Source organism: Pagrus pagrus, assembly GCF_965226575.1.
Source record: "Pagrus pagrus genome assembly, chromosome: 14".
Lineage (NCBI taxonomy): Eukaryota > Metazoa > Chordata > Actinopteri > Spariformes > Sparidae > Pagrus > Pagrus pagrus.
This window is the reverse complement of record NC_140198.1, coordinates 47905-71513: the sequence shown is the minus strand read 5'-3', so window position 1 is coordinate 71513 and position 23609 is coordinate 47905. Positions and strand designations below refer to the sequence as shown.

At 40.3% G+C, this 23609-nt stretch overlaps 1 protein-coding gene across 1 annotated transcript; it reads left to right on the top strand.

Moving 5' to 3' along the window:
* Positions 1-550: 550 nt before the first annotated feature.
* On the top strand, positions 551-23244 carry rsf1b.1 (remodeling and spacing factor 1b, tandem duplicate 1; the record flags this gene model as incomplete). Its single annotated transcript, XM_084374122.1, has 16 exons — positions 551-704; positions 3539-3630; positions 5860-5952; positions 7148-7353; positions 7498-7616; positions 8379-11878; positions 12134-12418; positions 14233-14337; positions 14450-14529; positions 14645-14699; positions 14782-14891; positions 16230-16297; positions 16609-16828; positions 17008-17231; positions 17874-18053; positions 19893-23244. 16 exons carry the CDS (start codon positions 551-553, stop codon positions 20444-20446), a joined length of 6045 nt encoding a protein of 2014 aa, XP_084230248.1. The 3' UTR covers positions 20447-23244.
* Positions 23245-23609: the final 365 nt, after the last annotated feature.

The following is a 23609-nucleotide window of genomic DNA, read 5'->3' as shown; positions in this document are numbered from 1 at the left end:
GCTCCTCCTTTGCAATTTTCTGTCAATGCAACTTGTAAAGTGTGATTTTGTTGTTCTGTTCTGTCCATGTGACATGTATGGCACGTCTGTCCGTCCTGGGTCAGGATCCTCTTCTGTGGATCTTCCTGAGATTTCTTTTTTCCTGTTAAAAGGTGTTTTTTTTCTCAACATGTTAAGTTTTTCCTCACTTGAATCGAGGGTCTGAGGACAGAGTGTCGTTCACTGTACAGACTGTAGAGCCCACTGAGGCGATGTGATTATGAGTTTGGTCTGTATAACTTTATTCTCTCAGTCTGGTGACAGACTGCAGATGTAAATTAGATCTAAGCTACCTCTGGTTCAGTGCATCAAATAACAACATTTATGTTTAATATTGTACATGGTCCCTCTACAGATGGACCAAAATAAAATCAAGAAAATCAATAAATTCGCAGTTCTGATAATAATAATTATTTCAAAAAATTTAAACTGACGTCCTTCACCGTTTTATTTTGTTAAGACCGGAAGTGTCACATTCTATTCCGGACGGCTTGACACTGGTGTGAAAAAGATGGCTGCTCCGGCGGCAACGGCGAGTTCTGTCCCCGGTTTGTGTCCAAATTACGCCGTGATTTGCTCGTTCTTGGAGCGCTACGGAGCGTTGTTGGACTTACCGGAGCTCACCTTTCCTCAGCTGGAGAGATACCTGCAGGACAAATCCTCAGGTGAGTCAGAAAAACAGCCAGCTGCTAGCGGGAGGAGGACAGACTTCACCATTAATGAGAATGGTACCGTGCTAACAGGCTAGCAGCTAGTTAGCTGGTCGTGTGTTATTGTGTGGTTTTCTAACCTTCGTTTTTACTTAAATAGAAGTTAACTGCGCCTCAGAGCTGCTGTTCGAAGTGGAAAATGTGTCCACGCTTTATTTAATGATTATTAAGGTGTGAGTCCGCCGAATGAGTCGAGGTTTTCTCTCACTTTTGAGCTTTTGAATAGGGCTTAATTTTTTCAAGCAGCCTTTATCTGCTGTTGTAACGATACTCGTAACACAACACAGGCAGAAATGTGTGCTGATAATATTGTGTTATTAGTGTTTGTGAGGCGATAAAGAGGGTGATCATTAATGCAACACGTCATGGATTCAGATAATCTATTGGTGAATGTGTTATTGTGTGTGTCGGGCACACGTTTGTGCACTTTATTTACAGTTAAAATATTTTGTAGTGGTTCACACGGATTCCGTCAAGGTAGCACTAATAGCGGCGGCTTCCGGTGTAAGCTTTCAAAATAAAGCTTTTCTGGAGCTCACATAATGCTCCTGTTAATGAAAAGAAACACTGATGACGTCGCTGTGCATTGATTAACTATTAGATTAGTAAATGTATTATTTCTACACATTCAATGGAACGTATCCTCTGTGATCCTCCTGCAGCTACGTTTGTATTAAAGAAACGTCATTGTACTTCCGCTTGTGTTGCTCATTATGTCTGACTTGACTATTTTTTTAATTGAGCAGGGGTGCAATGCGCAGGCGCAGCTCTGTCTGAAATCTTCCTGATTGAGTGTTTTTTCCCTCCATTAAAATAAACTCACCTTACTGTGTTTTAACACCAGCATGTTAACATCCCAGATTTAAAAAATAATTCTACTGATCAACATGTTCAGTGGACATCTTTGAAAAATAAATAAATATATGATAAATATATACACAAATAAATTCTACACGTGGACGTATGTGTGTATATAAAAGTTTGGACACACCTTCTCATCCGATGGTTTTTCTTTATTTATATTATTTTCTACATTGTAGATGGTAAATGCTCTTGCATTTCTATAGCGCTTTTCCAGTCTACTTCGACTGGCAACTGGGGGGAGCCGAGATTCAAACCAGCGACCTTCTGATTATTAGATGACCCGCTCTACTTCCTGAGCTACAGCCGCCCCATCAGATCAATACTGAAGACATCGAAACTATGAAGAAACATATGGAATTATGCAGTAAACAAAAAAGTGTTAACCAGAATATGATTTATATTTTATATTCTTCAGTAGCCACCTTCTGCTTTGATGACAGCTTTGCTCACTCCTGACATTCTCTCAGTCAGATTTATGAGGTCGTCACCTGGATGGTTTCCAACAGTCTTGAAGGAGTTCCCAGAGGTGCTGAGCACTTGTTGGCTGCTTTGCCTTCACTCTGCGGTCCAACTCATCCCAAACTGTCTCAACTGGGTTTAGGTCGGGTGATTGTGGAGGCCAGGTCATCTGACGCAGCACTCCATCACTCTCCTTCTTGGTCAGATAGCAATTACAAAGCCTGGAGGTGTGTTTGGGGTCATTGTCCTGTTGAAAAACAGATGATGGTCCCACTAAGCACAAACCAGATGTGATGGCATGTGGCTGCAGAATGCTGTGGTAGCCATGCTGGTTCAGTGTGCCTTGAATTTTGAATAAATCACCAACAGTGTCATCAGCAAAGCACCCCCACACCATCACACCTCCTCCTCCATGCTTCACGGTGGGAACCACACATGCAGAAACCATCCGCTCACCTTTTCTGCGTCCCACAAAGACACGGCGGGTGGAACCAAAACTCTCAAATTTGGACTCATCAGACCAAAGTACAGATTTCCACTGGTAAAATGTCCATTCCTTGTGTTTCTTGGCCCAAACACCTCTTCTTCTTCTTGTTCTTCCTCAGTAGTGGCTTCTGTGCAGCAATTCGACCATGATGGCCTGATTCACACAGTCTCCTCTGAACAGTTGATGTTGAGATGTGTCTGCTACTTGAACTCTGTGAAGCATTTCTGTGGGCTCTAATCTGAGTCTGGTAACTCTAATTGACTTATCCTCTGCAGCAGAGGTAACTCTTGGTCTTCCTGTCCTGGGGCGGTACTCATGAGAGCCAGTTGAGGATACATTCAAAGTTTTTGATATTTTCCCGATTGACTAACCTTCATGTCTTAAAGTATGGATTATGGATCAGAACAGTAGTCGAATAGGGTTATTCACTGCAATGAACGGTGTACCAACCCTAGCTCTGCACCACACAACTGATGGTCTCAAACACATTAAGAAGGCAAGAAATTCCACAAATTGACTCTTGACAAGGCGCAGCTGTTAATTAAAACCATTCCAGGTGACGACCTCATGAATCTGATTGAGAGAATGTCAGGAGTGTGCAAAGCTGTCATCAAAGCAGAAGGTGGCTACTTTGAAGAATATAAAATATAAATCATATTCTTCAACCCTTTTTTGTTTACTACCTAATTCCATGTGTTCCGTCATAGTTTGGATGTCTTCAATATTTATCTACAATGTAGAAAATGATAAAAGAAAGAAAAAAACATTGAATGAGAAGGTGTGTCCAAACTTTTGACTGGTAGTGTATATACGTGTGTATGTATATATGTGTAAGTATATGTATATATACATGTGTATGTGTGTGTGTGTGTGTGTGTGTGTGTATATATATATATATATATATATATATTACACACACACATACACACAAGTCTGTGAGCAATGAAGTGACTGGATCTTCTTTCTTTTCTTTTTTCAGTTCCAAAGCTGCTCGTTGATCTTCACGTCAAGTTGTTGAGGAAGATCGGCAAGTCTGTGTCAGCAGACAGATGGGAGAAGTATCTCATAAAGGTACAAGTGTATTTTTTATACTTACTGACACGTAATGCATGTGTAATAAAGTGTAATGGAACAATATTGTTTTTTAGATTCATAAGATTTGGTACAACATTTGGTTGACAGCAGGACCAGTCATAAACAGAACTGACATATTATCACCATGTGAAGTTGGTACGTGAACGTGTTACCAAAGAATGTACCTTCCAGCTGACACACAACATTAGCATTAATTTAGAGCGGGGGGCTCAAACTGCCGGACCCCGGGTCACTAATGTGCATACGAATATCTTGTTAAATATTAAGAAATATGTGCAGAAGTGCTGCCAGGTGTCTGGCAAGAAATGAAGTACAAATGTATTTCTTTTGTTAGTTCAGTAGTACTTTCCCTACTTCAAGAATAGGGAAAAAAGATTTTTCATTAACTGTTAAAAGCTTATCATATAAAATTGTATACAGACTCCTTTTTGAATTTTTTTATTACAATGTTAATCATGGAAATAAAAACTACATTTTCATTAGTATTGCGGCTTCTTGTAGTACGAGGCAGTAAGCAGTTAGCTAACTTCGATTCTTAATGTTTCATCACTATCACACGTAATTAGACTGTCCATTAAAACACTACTTCTAACTACTAACACAGTAGTTGTATTAGTGCTGTGCGATATGGACAAAATTTTATATCTTGATGTAGCTTATTTTATATCCCGATAACGATATATATCCCGATATAGTATTTTTTCTTAGAATTATATATATATATATATATGTTCAAATCAATCACATCTCAGCACTATTTTTGATAACCATGTGAATGAAAGGCAGATGAATGGCACTTTCTCCTTTTATTCGTGACTTTTTGCAGGACTGTCACAACAAATAAGAATGTGTAAACAAAAACTATTCCAAGCTTTTATGTAAATATAAAAAATAAATATCTTTTTCCGGGTAGGACAGCCCGTAGGCCTCGCGGCTGGGTTCTGCTTCTGTATCCGCGTCTGATGTAACGTAAATAGTAACGTTATTTTCGTCTTCCATTGCGCTCTCCTCTGTCTCCGCCATGCTGCTTTGCCTCTGTTTACTCCCGAGCGACCAGTGCCGTAATATATCCAATGGTCATTCCGACGTTGAGTTGTGCTTTACATGGCGTATTAAATCACAACCATAGTGTACGTTAACGTTAGTGTAGCAACAGTGCTAAACAAGTAGCCTACACGTTAAAATTACGATATAAACAACAGAGGGTTATATCCTACAGTAGACATTTTTATGTCGCACTACGATATATATCGTAATATCGCACAGCTCTAAGTTGTATAAGTATCACAGTAGTTGTATAAATATCACAGTAGTTATGTGAGTATCACAGTAGTTATACAAGTATCACAGTAGTTATGTGAGTATCACAGTAGTTGTATAAGTATCATAGTAGTGATGTGAGTATTAAATGGGGCAGCTGTAGCTCAGGAGGTAGAGCAGTTCTCTAGTAATCATAAGGTCACTGGTTTGAATCCCGTAGCTCCCCTCAGATACATGTTGAAGTGTCCTTGACATGCTGATACTGATATCATGCTCCTGATGAGCAGTTGGCGCCTTGCATGGCAGCCTCCGGCATCAGTGTATGAATGTGTGAATGGGTGAATGTGGCAAGTATTGTAAAGCGCTTTGATCTGTCAGTAGACTGGAAAAGTGCTATAGAAATGCAAGACCATTTACCATTTAAATAAGTTGTGAGTAATAATGTAGTTACTGTAATACTCACAACTAATTTAATACTCACATAACTACTTAAACAATTTCCCCTAGGAGATAATAAAGTAATTCTGATTCTGATTAATACTTATATAACTACTGTAATACTTATATAACTACTGTTATAATTTAGTTTTTATTAAACTGTTCTCCTGTTCAACAAAGAGTCGCCATCATCTCACCTGGTTGTTGTGTGATTGTAAGCAGAAATAATAGTTGTTGTCTGTCAGACAGTAAATGTGTTGGTGTGTATGAAGGAAACAGACGGTAATTGTGTTGGTGTGTATGAAGGAAACAGACGGTAAATGTGTTGTGTGTATGAAGGAAACATCAGTACATGTGTTGGTGTGTATGATGGAAACAGACAGTAAATGTGTTGTGTGTATGAAGGAAACAGACGGTAAATGTGTTGTGTGTATTGTTTACAGTATTAAGTACAGATCAGGCGTGTCATGTAATATTTTGCTGATGAGATGTCTGGTTTTCTGTCAGGTCTGTCAGGAGTTCAACACGACGTGGGCATGGGAACTGGAACAGAAAGGATACAAGGAGATGCAGACGGACTGCAAGGCGGCCATACTTAAAGTAAATACACACTATTTATGTAGTTATCAGTGGTATTCAGGTTTCTCCACATATTTACATTATTAAGTTTTTTTATTCAAGAAAAGATTTTAGAGAAAGGCACTGTGGTGTAACCTCAGACAGTAAAACAACTTTTTAACCGTACATTAAAACTTGTTACAGCAGGAAAACATAAAGATTAAATTTATAACAGTAATGGCTGAATTCAATATAAAGCTGTCTGATATCAAACAGTATTTACTGTGTAGTGCTCTATATTCATTGTCCACCATTTTATCTATGAGTATGACATTAATACACTATTTACAGTGCCCAAAAAACTCAGAGCAATAAATGAACACCATCAACATATACAGTGATATATGTATAAATATATAGTTGGCGCTGTTGCCCCCCAGGAAGAAGGACCTGGGTTTGAGACCGGGCAGGGCCTTTCTGTTTGCATGTTTTCCCCTGAGTGGGTTTTCTCTGGGTACTCCGGAGACCTCCCACAATCCAAAGACATGCCGAAGTTAGGTTAATCAGTTACTCTAAATATTCAGAAACATGCACACCAGTAGCCTGCTGGAGGTATTTTTCTAGGGCTCTGGCAGTGCTACTCAGGTTCCTCCTCGCTCAAAGGAGCAGATCCCGGTTCTGCTGCTTGGTTGTTGTCCTTCTACGGCTCTGTTCAGCTCTCCTCGTGTAACGGGTGGTCTCCTGGTATCTCCTCCATGCTCTTGAGACTGTGCTTGGAGAAATAGCAAACCTTCTGACAACTGCACATATGGATGTGCCATCCTACAGGAGCTGGACTATCTGTGCAACCTGATTGGGCTGCAGGTACCGCCTCATGCTACCAGTAGTGACGAGGACACTAGCAGCACACAAAACTAGAGAAGAATTAGTCGGGAAGGATCAGGAGAGAGCAACCGTCTGTGGCCACCACATGAAGAACCATTCCACTTTTGGAGGTTGTCTTGTTTTTGCCTCTCCATTGCACCTGTTGTCACTTTCATTTGCACCAAAGCAGGTGAAACAAATTCACAATCACTTGTGCTTCCTAAACAGACAGATTGATATCCCTGAACTTTAACTGACTTGGTGTTATACTGGGACCATTAAGTGTTCTCTTCATTTTTTACGAACGGTACATCATGTTTACGTGTTTTGGTATAATTTTCAAGGTTCTGTTGGTGTTTTCTTCTTTCTGCAGTATTTGTGTGAATGTCAGTTTGATGAGAACGTGAAGTTTAAAACTGCCATCAATGAGGAGGACCCAGATAAGATGCGGCTGCAGCCGATTGGCCGGGACAAAGACGGTCAGATGTACTGGTTTCAACTGGACCAAGACGACAACGTGCGTGTTTACGTGGAGGAACAGGACGACCTGGACGGGTCGTCGTGGAAGTGCATCGTCAAGTAAGCAGACGGAAGAGATTTAAATGGAGTAAACATGCTGCAGGCGCTCTGACATGAAAATGAATTGTTAATGAGTTTTATGTACTCTGAAACTGAGATGTTAAATTAATCTCCTGTTCTGTTCTGTTCTGTTCTGTTCTGTAGAGACAGAAATGAACTGGCTGAAGTCGTCGCTCTGCTGAAGACACAAATTGATCCGGAACTGTTAAAAAAAGACCAAGAAGCCAAACGTGATGGCCAGGAGGAGAAACAGAAAGCAGAAGGTCAAAGTTTGATTCTAAAATGATTAATTATGTTAGTTCACATATTTATTTGGGTTGTTTGAAAAAAAACAATACATAACACATACTAATCAATATTGTTATCTACTATCTTTCTGAACTGATTGATGGATTACAAATATTGATTTTTTTTATACACTTAATAACATTATGTTTGTGAAAAGGTGGAACAGTGCAGCGTGCACATCATGCTGCAGCAACACACACACACACACACACACACACACACACACAGACAGACAGCCATCTCCATGAAGAAAGCAGCTCGTCCACCTGACAGACCTGCAGACTGCACCAACGTGGATAACAGTTATTACTGAAATGTGAAACAGTCGCAGACAAGAGTTTGTTTGTGAAAAATGAGATGAAAGTGTATTCAACTGACCAACATCAGTGGTTGAATGTTTTTGTAAAAAAGGGTGAAAAAGAGAGTTCAGCATCTCTCCTGCAGCGTCGGCTTTCTGCAAACCTGTCGATCAAAACGCTGAACGTGCTGAAGTGGACGTTAATTGGCTTTTTTAAAAAGGTCATCTACAAGATAATTTGAGTTTGTCCCGTCAAGTTCTGCCTTTATTTTGTTCTGTGAGCGTAACACAAACAACAAACAAACAAGAATTGTAGAAAATAAGAATGATGATTTTGATGTGAATTGTTTTGTTTTCAGTTATGTGACACTAAAACTTCAAACCAAATTCAAAGATTCTCTCCTCATCTTAATTTTCCATTTTCAAAATTACGTTACAGGTGAAGACAAGAAGACGGATGACACATCAGATGAAGACAGCAAAGACTCCAACAAGGCTGTGTGTCCAGTCTCACCAAAGACGGAGAATAATGACAGAGATAATTTGATACCAGAAGCTTCTGAGGCCAAATCGTCACTGAACGGCATCACTGAAGGTAAACCTGAAGCAGAACTGTCCTCAGAAAAGTCTGATGTGGATCTCGGCATCATTACAAATGTCCAGAACATTAAAGAAGAGCCGATGGAAGTGTCCAACTCTAAAACGAGCACAGAAACAAGAGAACCGGCCACTGAGACAAGAAGTACGTCAGCGAAGGCAGAAAAACGAGAGGAGGCCAAGAAGAACAGCGCTGAAGAGATTCAGCAGGCTCTGAAGAACGACCAACAGGCCAAAATCCCTCTGAAAAAGAGAGGGATGAAGTTCAGTGAAGACTTTGACAAAAACAGCAGCATTATAGTTCAGAACCCGTCTGTTTCTCAGGTGAAAGACTCTCTGAGAAGTGAGTCGACTCCTGAACAGACAAAGACTATAAATGATCATGTTAACGGTGAAGTTCAGCCGTCATCAGACAAAGAGCTCAACAGTCATCTGATCGAGTCACTAAAAGACAAAGAGCAGATGACTGAACAAGCTGCAGCTCAAACTGAAGAAACCACAGAAAAAGAGTCGCCATCCACAGAAAAGGATGTTGTGAAAGATAAAACGGATGCCGTGAAAGATAAAGCCGATGCCGTGAAAGATAAAAACGATGACGTGAAAGATAAAGCCGATGCCGTGAAAGATAAAAACGATGCCGTGAAAGATAAAGCGGATGCCGTGAAAGATAAAGCGGATACCGTGAAAGATAAAAACGATGCCGTGAAAGATAAAAACGATGCCGTGAAAGATAAAGCGGATGCCGTGAAAGATAAAAACGATGCCGTGAAAGATAAAAACGATGCCGTGAAAGATAAAGCGGATGCCGTGAAAGATAAAGCGGATACCGTGAAAGATAAAAACGATGCCGTGAAAGATAAAAACGATGCCGTGAAAGATAAAGCGGATGCCGTGAAAGATAAAAACGATGCCGTGAAAGATAAAAACGATGGCGTGAAAGATAAAGCGGATGCCGTGAAAGATAAAAACGATGGCGTGAAAGATAAAGCGGATGCCGTGAAAGATAAAAACGATGCCGTGAAAGATAAAGCGGATGCTGTGAAAGATAAAGCGGATGCCGTGAAAGATAAAAACGATGGCGTGAAAGATAAAGCGGATGCCGTGAAAGATAAAAACGATGGCGTGAAAGATAAAGCGGATGCCGTGAAAGATAAAAACGATGCCGTGAAAGATAAAGCGGATGCCGTGAAAGATAAATCGGATGCCGTGAAAGATAAAAACGATGCCGTGAAAGATAAAGCGGATGCCGTGAAAGATAAAGCGGATGCCGTGAAAGATAAAAACGATGGCGTGAAAGATAAAAACGATGGCGTGAAAGATAAAGCGGATGCCGTGAAAGATAAAAACGATGGCGTGAAAGATAAAGCGGATGCCGTGAAAGATAAAAACGATGCCGTGAAAGATAAAACGGATGCCGTGAAAGATGAAGCGGATGCCGTGAAAGATAAAAACGATGCCGTGAAAGATCAGAACGATGAGGTGAAAGATCAGACGGATGCCGTGAAAGCTAAAATCGATGCCGTGAAAGATAAAAATGATGCCGTGAAAGATAAAAATGATGACGTGAAAGATAAAATGGATGAAGCTCACAGTGTAGAGAAGGTCACAGGGGCAATCACATCACAACAAACAGATGAGAAAAATGAAGATACAAAGGTAGAAAAGGAAAACACTGAATCAAAAGAGAAGAAAGAAGAACCGCCACCTACACCTAAGGACGTTTATAATGCACCTGAGAAGTCGTCCAGTCATGAAGAGCATGAAAAAGCAAAAGAATCCAAACGAGCAGATAAAAAAGAGTCTTGTACAGGAGAGAAGACCAAGACATTGATGGAAAGTAAGAAAACATTAACAAGTGGAGAGTCTGAGAAAGTTAAATCCAAAGATTCAGAGGAAAAATCAGCCTGTGCCGACGTAGACACATCAGAGTCGAGTCAGACTGAAGAAAACAAGACGTCACAGATGAATATAACAGAAATAAAGCAAAGGGAGGTGAGCGGTGCTAAAGAAACAGAGACATGTGAGACTAATGTAGAGAAACCAGATAAATCTGCAAAGAAATCTGTTGACTCTGAAAACACAGTGTCACCATCGGTCACTGGAAAAACAGAAATACTCAAAGACAGTGATAATACAGACACACAAGAAGTAACACAGAGCTCGAATGTCATTAAAAAGGCAGATAAACCACCATGTGGTGAGAAATCAGAAGACAAACGCAACACTAACCAGAGTTTAGATTCTTCTGTTGCTCTGAAATCAGACTCATGTAAACCTGTTGCGATGCTGGATAATATCAAAGATTCAGAGAAGACTCCAGAGAAAGCCTACAAGACTAACGCCGAGAAGACGGGAAAGCCTGAAGATGTAAAAAAATCTGTCAGAACAACGCATCATGTTGGCAAGATAAGCCAGTGTACTTCCGAGCCTATGGAGGTAGAAGCAGTGGCCGTTAAACATGATCTGACAAAGCCACAAGAGGATGACAAAACAGATATGAACTCGGAGGCACAGACGATGACGGATGACTCGTCTGAAGGGAAAGATAAACCCTCCGGTCCTGCTGAGAAGACAAACGTCTCTAAAGTATCTGATAAAAATCCAGAAAGGCCGGACACAGAACAGGAGAAAGTGTCTGATGATAAAACGGACAAGTCAGATCCTCCATTATCAGGAGGCAAAAGGGAGAATAGAAAGGACACAGACGATGAAAAAATTCAAAATGACAGTGAGCAACATCACAAAGAAAGTAAAGACGATAAAACCTCAAAAACTGATAAAACAAAGAAGAAAGATGCTCACAAAGAGACTGAAACCTCAACCAAAATGGAGGAATCTGCCCACCAAAATGTGAGCAAAGAACCAGGCGGCAAATCTTCAACCGGCGCGGAGAAAGAATCAGAGACCAAAAAGCCCACTGACGAGGAAAGTAAAGGCAAAAGTGAAGAAGAGGAGTCTGCAACAAAAAAAGAGGTGGCGAATGGTGGCAAAGCTCTGTCAGATGCTCCGGAGGAAGGCGTTCGTCAAAAAATGAAACGTCCAGCTCAGCGAAGAAAAGCTGAACTCCAGAGAGAGGAAAGACAAGGAGACTCTGAGTCTGATACAAACACCGGCAGATCTCTCCGGAGATCACCGAGGATCTCTAAACCAACACCGAAGGCTGTCGAGATCCACGACAGGAAGCTGGAGAAATCACAGGCCACTCCACCGGCTGACAAACGTGACGACGACAAAGAGGACAAGGAAAAAGATGAGGATGAGGAGGACGAGGAGAAGGAGAAAGCAGTTCAGAAGAAACCAAGAGAAAAAAAGGCCGATCAGGATGGTCAACCCAAACCTAAGGTGAGATTCATCACTAAGTTTTTATCTTCCTCAAAGCTCTTTTATTAAAGTATATGGACCATGTTTCCAAAATATGCAGCCTCGTGTTAACGTGTTTGAACTGAAACCAGTCGGACTTTGGAAAATAAAAACAAAAGAAACGAATCAAAGTTACAGGACCAGTAACTGGTGAAACTGAAAAATAAAGTAATTAACTTTTCAGTTCAAAGGACTGAATGATCCGTCCTTCAACTCATCAACATGTTTTTGTTTCAGGGGAGAAAGAGACGAAGGGTTCGATGGTCCAACACACGAACACGACGTAAAAAGAAAGGCTCAGACGATGAAGAGGAAGACAACAGCGATGAAGAGTCAAGCGAAGAGGAGGAGAGTGAGGAAGAGGATGACAGCGATGAAGACTACAAGGTGGAGCGAAGCAGGAAGAGGCGTAATCGTAACAGAGAACGACGAAGCTCGGACTCCTCGACGTCCTCAGATGACGACCTACCTCCAAACGACGACCCCTGTAAACACTGTGGTCTTCCAAATCACCCTGAGCTGGTGAGAACATCTCATAATAGTAATACAAATATCTCTCACAGGGTTCCCGCGGGGTCTTAAAAAGTCTTAAAAGCATTGAATTTATGAATTTGGAAATAATACCTTAAAAAGACTTGAAAAAGTCTTGAATTTTGATATCTGGGTCTTAAATTTTGTGCTGTATGTAACTTCTCCGTATCGCATTTTTCGTCAAAAGTTTCATTTGCATGGATTAAAGTCCTCCGTCGCTAAGATGGATTTCCGTCATTCAAACTTGTGAGATCAATGTAGATCGGAGGAGAACTGTTGGCTGATGTTTATTGACAGATTGTCACACTCTACAGCCAATGGTATCGTTAACAGCGTGTGCTCACCTGACCAATGACAGTGTAGAGACCCACACGGGGCGGGATCTCAACACGGAGCGGTGCTAAAGTTTAGCTGCTTAGCTAGCAGGGACTCGTCGCGCTGCTACGTTATCAGCTGAGTTTAGTCAGCACGTGAGAGCTCGTGTGACACGGAGAGTCTCCTGTTGTGTGCTACATGTGTGAAATAACAACTATAGTCTGGACTTTGTCTGCAGTGTATCTGTGTAAACGGCTTCCTTCAGCGTCTCTCCCTCCCCTCTGGCACCGTGAGTTACCATGGTTACAGGACCGCCCTGAAACTTTATAATGATGATCAATAAGAAGTGTTTGGTCAGTTTGACTGTACAGAGTCATGAATGTTGCCTGATTGTAGCTCAGTGCTGAAATCTTGTATTATAACATAGAACAAAGGCTCAGAGCTTCTTTATTAACAGTATGTTAGTGATGACAGAAAGTGGGAACTCGCCGTCAGACTGACAAGGCTGCAAAAGTTGCTGTTTGTATGATGTATTTTTCTTTTAACCGTAAGAGGCTCACTGTAAACAACATTATTAATAATAATTAATGATGATGATGATGATGAGAAGAAGTAGAAAAATAGCATACTGAAAAGTTCTGTAGATGGTTGTAGATGATTATTTGAAAGAGTAAAACCTGAGAGAAGCTTGGCAAAAAAAAGGCACAGATTGATTTCATAGATTGAAAATTACATTGAAAAGACAAAAACATTTTAACTGTGTATAGAACAGCTATTCAGATCATCCTCCTGTAAAACACTGTCAAATATTTAAACTTGATGTCTGCATTAGAGAACATGGTGTGGGGTGAGGCTGTAAATCTCAAACTTATTTTTTTAGCTCGTGTCAAGTAAAATGCCCTGTAACATGTTTCACAAATTACAAATTGGGAATATGACTTGGCTACAGCTCGAAAAAACATTTCAGTCAAAAGATTTTTTTTTTGCTTTAATCCATGCATTTGTCAACCACTATTATTTGGATCAAAGAACGTAAATAAAGAGCGGCGGAAACATAGACTGTATGGACGGAACCAATAATAGCGAACGCAACGCAACCCAAGTGAAATTGCTCAGAACGCTAGATTTACGCCAGTAAATCACATTGAGACATCTCTTTTGAGTACTGTGGACGTCTTTTGTTTGTTAAATAAATGAACACTCCGAAATTCAAGGATTTCATTCTTTTTTGCCGCTAGGGCCGTGAAATAGGCAGAAAAATAGGTATTAATTTTTTATATGAATGGTCTTAAAAAGGTCTTAAAAAGTCTTAAATTTAACTTGAAGAAACCTGTAGGAACCCTGTCTCAAGATGCATTTAGTTTGGAGATATTTAGGATATATTTGATATAAAACAGGTGAAGATGATCAGGTAAAGTTTGATGTTGAATGTTTGATAACAATGATGTGAACGATGAATTGATGATTGATTATTGACGTGTCGTTTGCAGATATTGTTGTGTGATTCATGTGACAGCGGGTATCACACGGCTTGTCTGAGGCCTCCTCTCATGATCATCCCTGATGGAGAATGGTTCTGTCCGCCGTGTCAACACGTATGTACTGTCAGAGAAAAACGATTTTGAGATTAAAAAAATGAAAACAAATATTAAAGATAAGATGAATTAAATATGATCAGTATGATGTTTGTCTTGATTGTCTCTGTAGAAGCAGCTCTGTGACAAACTAGAAGAGCAGCTCCAGAATCTGGACGCTGCTTTGAAGAAGAAGGAGCGAGCTGAGAGGAGGTGAGACGTGTTGTTCATTCACAGTAAACAACATTTAAAATATTATTTCCATGTTTGTGTTGTCGTTTTGTTGTTGAGGATGTTTGACTGTGTTCATGTGTTTTATCCCCTCCAGGAAAGAGCGACTTATCTATGTTGGAATCAGTGTTGAAAACATCATCACACCCTCAGTGAGTAAATAAATATGAATGTTATAAATATTTTAAATCTTTACCTGTTGGTGTTTGTAACATAAACTCTGACTGTTCACAGGTGGAGGAAGAGGCAGAAAAACCAGTCATCATCAAAGAGAAGAAAGAAGTGAAGAAGAGTAAGAGCTGGGGTCGAAGGTCAACGAGGGCCAAGAAATCCATCAGCTACAGGTCTCAAACACACTTTTAATATCTCATTATATCATTATTTTGTATTAATAATCAGTTTGCTGTTTTAGATCAAATTTGATTCATCAGGAGAAAAATTCACACGTTTGAGAGACGAAAAAAGAAAAGAGATAAATAACTTTAAATCAAATGAATAAAGATATGTTACAAATTATATAATTAATATAATTAATCGATAATAGTTATATACATTAAATTACCTTCAGTTCTATAAATGAATTGATTGAATGTGTGTGAAACAAGTCCAGTTGTGTGTAGGCTGATATACAGTTTATGATATAAGCAGGCGTGTAGTTCTATTTGTTTAAGTACCGTAGACACATGCGCTGGTCACGTGCACACGGTCCATTATTTTCCACAACATGAACCATTATAATAATATAATATTTATTAATCAAGCTTAGCTTTCAACTGATCCTTTCTTTAACTGGTGGAAATGGGTTTCCATATTTGTCACCGTGAATATGCCTGAACTCCGGCAGCGTCCAGCTGCTGCTTCTGTTGCTGCGCTGTAAGTCTTAGTTACTTGTTTTGAATGTGTAGGTGGGTGAAACGCAGAGCGAATGACAGGACCAAACATGTATTATATTATATTATTATATGTCACATAATGTAACGAGTTGTGCATTCAGGGCTGTTCAGATTTGCCTACCGTTAGTAGTTTTAGCGATTCATCACTTTTAACATTTTAACATTCAACCGGATTAAAAACGGTGAATGTTTCATTTCCTCACTTGGAATAAAAAGTGGTGGAGCTTGGCACCGGCAGCATACATACAGGCTGAGCCCCTGTGACCTGAACCCTGTCCAAATATATAATATATGAGCAGTACACAGTAATAATACTGTGTAATACTGTGATAGTAAAGAATATCATAATACAACAGTTTATATTAAGATACAATAATATCAATAAAGTAGAACTACAGTGTTATAATACATTGACACAGAATAATGAAGTGTTGGATAGTGTGTGTGTGTGTGTGTGTGTGTGTGTGTGTGTGTGTATATGTAATGTACACTTACACAGCGATGACTCAATGTTAATTTACACTGGAAACAGAACAGTGACACCTGAAGCGTCCTGCAGGGGGCGCCATGTTCAGATTACTGTTGGACCTCATCAGTTAATACATGAGTGATAATCAATCACCACATCAGTCAGTTCACCTGTTCAGGTGACTGAGCTGCTGATGTTCAGGTATTATGACGGGCTCCAGCAGAGAGAAGAGTGATGAACTGATCAATTCAACTGACAAGTGCAATGTAAATATCACTGTTATACATAAAATGTAATTATTATCAATGTTAATTTTACAGGTTTGACGAGTTTGATGAGGCGATCGAGGAGGCGATAGAAGAAGACATCAAAGAAGCTGAAGGTGGAGGTGAGACGATCAATACTAAAATCTCTTTCCAGAGTCCAGATACACATAAACATAAAGAAATAGATCAACAGTACAAACAACAAGAACATGAGCTAATGTCTGGATGTAGCCAGGCTAGATGTTTCCTTTTATTTCCAGTCTTGATGCTAAGCTAAGCTAATTGGCTGCTGAATCAGACATGAAAGATGTGTCGATCTTCTCCGTTAACTGTGGACGACAACAACAACACAAAAGTGTCTGTCACAAAAGTTTTGTCCTTGAATGTGAGAAGTGTGTTGATATTGAAGCTGATTACTTGTGGTGTTTTTCAGGAGCTGGTCGAGGTAAAGACATGGCCAACATCACAGGCCACAGAGGAAAGGACATGTCCACCATCCTCCAATCAGAGGAGAGCAAAGAAAACGGCCAGCCGCCTCGAGTCGCCGTCGCTGCCGGTCAGCGCAGGAAGAAACGGCGGCGACTGAACGACTTGGACAGTGACAGCACGGTGGACGAAGAGGAGAGCGAGGAAGAGTTCTGCCTCAGTGAAAGGTGGGAAGACAAAGTTTGATCAGCTGAACTCTGTCACAGACGTCTGTACACACTGTAGGTGACAGTTTGTTTCTGTATGATGTGAGTCTGCAGCTCAGAGGAAGACTTGGTTGTATACTGTCTTCTGTCAGAGATGTATACAAACAGTATATATATTATAGTTCTTTATGTCTTCTCAGCTCAGAGGAAGAGTTTGTGGTAACCGATAACGACTCGGAGGCTGAAACTGAGGCCGACTCCAACAACAGCGACTTTGGCAGCAACAGCAGCGGGAAACATCGAACGACTTCACGGAGCAGGAAGTTACCAAAACGACGACAAAGCTCCAGGAAGAAACGGAGACCGAAGGGCTACTCTGACGACGAAGAGGAGGAGACGGATGAGGAGGACGAAGATGAAATAGGTAAATAGATTATAGGAGTTAGAATCACGCAGTTTCTCTTTACTCTAGTTTAGTTAGACACCACTGAAGAGTTTTAATTATTAATAATTATAACGATTTGTATTGTTTTCAGAGTTAGACAAATTAGAGTGCTGATCTATTGACTCTATCTGAGTCTATTGATTTCTTCATCTCATAACATATAGATTATGTAGATCACATCTCATCAGCAAACCCCAACCAAAGGGACCAAGAAATTAATAACCTGTATTTATAATATATATTCCTATGTGTAGATGGTATGTTTTTATTCTCACTCAGTTTTATAATAAAATGTTTTAAATCAACATTAAATGTTATTAAACAGACACAGCAGATGATTACAAACCAGGACTTCACTTCATCAGAATTTAATTAATGCTAAATCATCAGTTGATCAATTAATTTACCAGTCAACAGAAATTGATCATCAATGTGAAAAAAAACTAATAATTTCAGTAATTTGATGAAATTATTCAGCCTCCATCTTTTTAAATGTGATGATTTACTGACTAACTTCATTTGGGCAATTTCAAATTAATGTTTTTAATTTATTTATTATTATTTATAAACAATTTGTGATATTTTATATTTGAGTAATAATAATAATGTATGTGTGTGCAGTGACTGAAGGCTCCAGTGAGTTCAGCGACAGCGACCTGGACATGAGTCGGCGGCGGTCTCGGCGGAGTCAGAAGAAGCGGGTGAACTACTGCGAGACGTCCGAGTCCGAAGGCTCTCAGGCTGAAACCAACCGAGTCAAAATGAAGCCGAGACATCAGCAGGACAGCTCCGACAGCGAGGGTCAGTCACAAACTGGATCAATGTTCAGTTTTAAGATCACAGTGTGATTGATGTGATCAGTGTCTGCTGCTGATGTCAGAGGAGCTGATCTGCAGTTTAATCACTGTAGTTTGGCTTTAAAACAAATAAACTTGTGAAGTATTTCTTTAGAAGAATGAAACTGTTGATCAGCTGTTTAATCTCCTTAAAAACAAAACAAACTAATCGGTATGTGCAGTATGGCAATGTATGGATCATACAGTGGTGCTTGAAAGTTTGTGAACCCTTTAGAATTTTCTATATTTTTGCATAAATATGACCTAAAACAACATCAGATTTTCAAGTCCTAAAAGTAGATAAAGAGAACCCCATTAAACAAATGAGACAAAAATATTATACTTTATGTATTTATGTATTACTTTACTTATTTATACCATTTATGTTTTGAGGAAAATAATCCAATATTACAGTGGCAAAAGTATGTGACCCTCTAGGATTGGCAGTTAATTTGAAGGTGTAATTAGGAGTCAGGTGTTTTCAATCAATGGGATGACAATCAGACAATCAGTTGAATCTATCAAAGTCTGATCTTCACAACACGTTTGTGAAAGTGTATCATGGCACGAACAAATGAGATTTCTGAGGACCTCAGAAAAAGAGTTGTTGATGCTCATCGGGCCTGAAAAGGTTACAAAACCATCTCTAAAGAGTTTGGACTCCACCAATCCACAGTCACACAGATTGTGTACAGATGGAGGAAATTCAAGATCACTGCTACCCTCCCCAGGAGTGGTCGACCAACAAAGATCACTCCAAGAGCAAGACGTATGATCATCGGCGAGGTCACAAAGGACCCCAGGGTAACTAAGCAACTAAAGGTCTCTCTCACATTGGCCAATATTAATGTTCATGAGTCCACCGTCAGGAGAACACTGAACAACAATGGTGTGCATGGCAGGGTCCAAGGAGAAAGCCACAGTTTGCTAAAGATCACGTGGACAAGCCAGAAGGCTATTGGAAAAATGTGTTGTGGATGGAAGAGACCAAAAAATAACTTTTTGGTTTAAATGAGAAGCGTTATGTTTGGAGAAAGGAAAACACTGCATTCCAGCATAAGAACCTTATCCCTTCTGTGAAACATGGTGGTGGTAGTATCATGGTTTTGGCCTGTTTTGCTGCATCTGGGCCAGGACGGCTCGCCATCATTGATGGAACAATGAATTCTGAATTATACCAGCAAATCCTAAAAGAAAATGTCAGGACATCTGTCCGTGCACAGATTCTCAAGAGAATGTGTGTCACGCAGCAAGACAACGACCCTAAGAACACGAGTTGTTCAACCAAAGAATGGTTAAAGAAGAATAAAGTTAATGTGGCCAAGTCAAAGTCCTGACCTTAATCCAATCGAAATGTTGTGGAAGGACCTGAAGCGAGCAGTTGTGAGGAAACCCACCGACATCCCAGAGTTGAAGCTTGTCTGTACGGAGGAATGGGCTAAAATTCCTCCAAGCCGATGTGCAGGACTAATCAACAGTTACCGGAAACGTTTAGTTGCAGTTATTGCCGCACAAGGTCACACCAGATACTGAAAGCAAAGGGTCACATTGGATCATTTTCCTCAATACATAAATGACCAAGTATAATGTTTTTGTCTCATTTGTTTAATTGGGTTCTCTCTATCTGCTTTTAGTACTTTGTGAAAATCTGATGTTGTTTTAGGTCATTTATGCAGAAATATAGAAAACTCTAAAGGGTTCACAAGCTTTCAAGCACCACTGTAGGTGTACAGAAACATGTCATCATGATAAACATGAAGTATCTGTGACGCAGCTGACAGTTCCTCCTGTTATCTCACTGCAGCGAGTTTCTCCAGAGAGTCTGATGAGGAGTCGAGAGATCGGAGGCTGAAGAGGAGAGCCGACTCCTCGGAGGAAGACTCCCGGCAGCGGCGCAGGCGGCTCGCCCTAAAACGCAGGAGAGCCTCTGAAGAGGACGACTCGGACGATGACTCGGACGAATCGTCATCGGAGGATCGTCCTGTCCGTAAACGTGTGAACCGCATTGACTCGGACGATGACGACGAGGAGCCGGAGGAGAAACCGAAGGAGAAGAAAGCAGCTGAAAAAACTGACGAGGAGTCAAAGGGAACAAACGCAGGCGAGGTGCCATCCACCAATGGACAGAGCCCGATTAAGAGCCTCGAGGGCCTCGCCGGCCGGCCCACCACCGCCACCACTCCAGGTCTCATCACAAACCTGGAGACACCGGCCAAAAACGTGAGTGCCACAGCAGCTGCTGGCGTGGGACCAAACGGGCTGGTTGGTCCGGAGATGGCGGCGCAGGACGATGACGAAGACGACCTGTTAGGCGTCACAGACCTCGTGGACTACGTCTGCAATAACGAAGACTTGTAAAAAACAAAACAAAATGGTGGACTGTTCTTTTTTTTTGTGGTATTGTATTTTTATATTGCTTAACTTTATTATTCCCTCCCCCGCCAACACTTCCTGTCGTCCTTTTTACTTGCGTCATCTGGAGTCTCGGCTACAGATTGAACTGGATCCAGTGTGTACCCAGTCTGATGCTGTCCCTGTGGGACGGGACAGCGAATAAGGGCACCAAACCCTCCTCAGTTTACCTGCAAACAATCACATCATCCAGCTCCACTGCCAAACACATCCTTCATCTACAAACCTGTCACATCCTCTGCTTTTGTTTCCCTCCATCCAACATTTGTTCACCTCCTCTTCTCGTCTGTTGTCACTGAAAGGGTTACCATCGATGACTGGGAGGTTTTTAGGAGAAAATAAATCATTCCATCAATATTCAAAGAGTTTTACATTTTGGGAAAAATGCCTCCAGGCACAGTTAGATGAGAGGATTGGTGTCACTCATATGTCTGTACAGTTAATATAATGCTACAGCCAGTTAGCTTAGCTTAGCTTATCTTAGAAGACCGTCTTAATAAGCTACAGGACTATTTGTCCTGGTCAGACAGTGACCAGAGCATCTTCCTACTGTGGCTATGACATGCTAAGCTATCAGCAGCAGCAGCAGCTTATGGATGATGAACTCTGATGGACGATGTTATCACGTCTCCATCTGTAAGAACGATTTTAACATTCAACTTTGTAAATGAATCCAAACATGAATGAAAACATGTTTCAAAGTCATTTTAATTTTACTTTTAACAGAACTTCAGGTACGATGATGATCATCGAGGTCATCAGACTGTTTGTTGTCATATTTTCCACCACAATGGTAACATGAATATTTGACATGTTCTGAGGTAACAGGGGAAAGTTCACCTGCCCACAGCTCCCTGACTCACAGACACGTTCCGTCTCATCTGTTAAATCCTGTGTGAATTTACAAAGTTTATTAACTATTTAATAGATGAGATACGAAGTGTTAATTAGTTTCAATGAGTGAAAAGTGCCAATTAGTGTGTTTCGTTACCTTTGGGCAGAACCAGTCTTTATGCAAAGCTAGGCTAACCATGTGCGAGCTAAAGCCTTATATTAAACACAGAGATCTGCGTCAACACACGAGTGGTATCAATCTTTACATTTAACTCTCCGTGACAAAGTAAACGAGTGGTTCCTGTTTGTATTCTGGCTTTTTCTTTCAAGACATAGTTGGAGGTTGTTTAAGATGACATTATTTATTCTTGTCAATTAACCTTTAGGACTAAAAACCAGTCGACCAACCGTCATCTGTCCGCCTTCCCCCAGAACTGTTCTGTTGATAGAGTAGCTTTTGTATATTGTATACATACATACGTATATAATGATTTTAACATCAGTGTCTGGTGAACAGAAATAAACTCTCGTCCCTCCTCATCTTCACATCTAGTCTAGTTATGACATCACGTTTCCTTTTGTGATTTTGTTTTTTAATAATGTATTTTTTGTATATCTAAACTTTTATTTGTTGTTGTAAAGTGTCTTATTTGCTTTGTACATTATTTTCCTTCATAGACCTGCATTAACTAAAGTAACACTAAGCTCCAAACAGCCATCTTTCCTTTTTTCATTCTTCCCCTGAATCTACAAAAAACGTTTTTCTATCCTCATTCTCTATTTTCATCATCTTGAGTTGACATTCAGGTCAAGTTGTAGTAAAGTGGCAACTTTTAAGACATCAAACGTGAGCAAGATGGTGAAAAATGAAGAAATTAGTGTTGAAGCGACAGTCAGGATGCAGTTTATGAATGGTGGAAAATAAAAAACAAACCAATGACTTCAGTGACCTCTGCTGGAACCAGTCTGTGTGTATATCTGTAGTTTTTGCTGTAATATATTTAGAGGCATTTTGTAATCATGAAAAAATATATTGGGCAATTCTTTGGGATTGCATGAGTTTTTAATAGTTTTCTTTTTTAGGAAGTAATATTGGCACAACAGTTTTTTAGGAAAACCATAAAACTTTGGCACGTTTCAGTCACAGCAGTGCTGAAGGACTCGTGAAATCTGTCGTCATGTGCAGTGAAACTGCAGAGGGAAGCATGCGCTGACCTACTAAAGGCACGTTACAGAAACAGTGAAAGGATTATCACAGGAAAAAAACTAGGCCATCTGAATCTGATGGAAGAGAAGAAACGAGGCCTGTTTGTAAAATATTTTGTACATTAGTCTCAGCATGGTCTTCAGAGGATAAACCACTCTATTTATCATACTGTTTTGATACCGGCTACGGCCTGAACAAGACTTCCAAGAAAAAACATTTATATGTGCTGCCTGCAGTGCACACAGCTTAAACTTCTATACACAATATTTAGCTTTAGATTAGATGGACAGATTATAGAAAACCCAATTCTACAGATGTACTAGAAGTGTTGAGTCAGAGTAAAGGAACGTCTATGTGCTGTTTGTAACCCTGTTTAATTCTCCACCGAGAGACGGAGAATGTACTCATGTGGATGTCACGGTTATGAAATAACCTGCGTAGGAGAGAGGAGATGAGGAGAGAAGAGAGGGAGAAAGGCTGCGATGGATGCAGGCGGGAAGTCGGTGCCAATGACTGAAGTGTTCACAGTTTGATTTTTACCTCATGATGAATCTGGGAGGAAAGACGCCTGTCCACTGTGTATAGATGCTCGTAGACTGATGTTGGTGTTTTGTCTGCTCCTTACCTTTTTGTTAACTTTACTGTTATTTCTTATAAATCTGATCTTGTACATTTGTCATAATAAAATGGGTTTGAAGCCTCATGTCTTCCCGTCTCGTATGACTTCAGAAATCACTGAACCTGAAAGGTGCTTCTGTAAGAATAGGCTATCGGTAGAATTAAAACTCTGAACAAATAAGGGGCAGCTTATCACCAGAGTAACTGCTAACTGTAGCTGCTCTTAGCTAGTACACACAGTTAAGTGTGCAGCTATCTGGCCAGACTGGGATCTCGAAGCATCGGGGACTATAACCCTAACCCCTAATCCTACAAAGTGACTAGGGGCCAGCGGGTTAGCATGCTAACTTAAATAGGTATCTGTGCAATACAATACAGAGACGTGTTTGACGTGACGTCAAAACGGTTATTTAATTGGAGTTCATTTTTGAGAGTTTTACATACAGCACC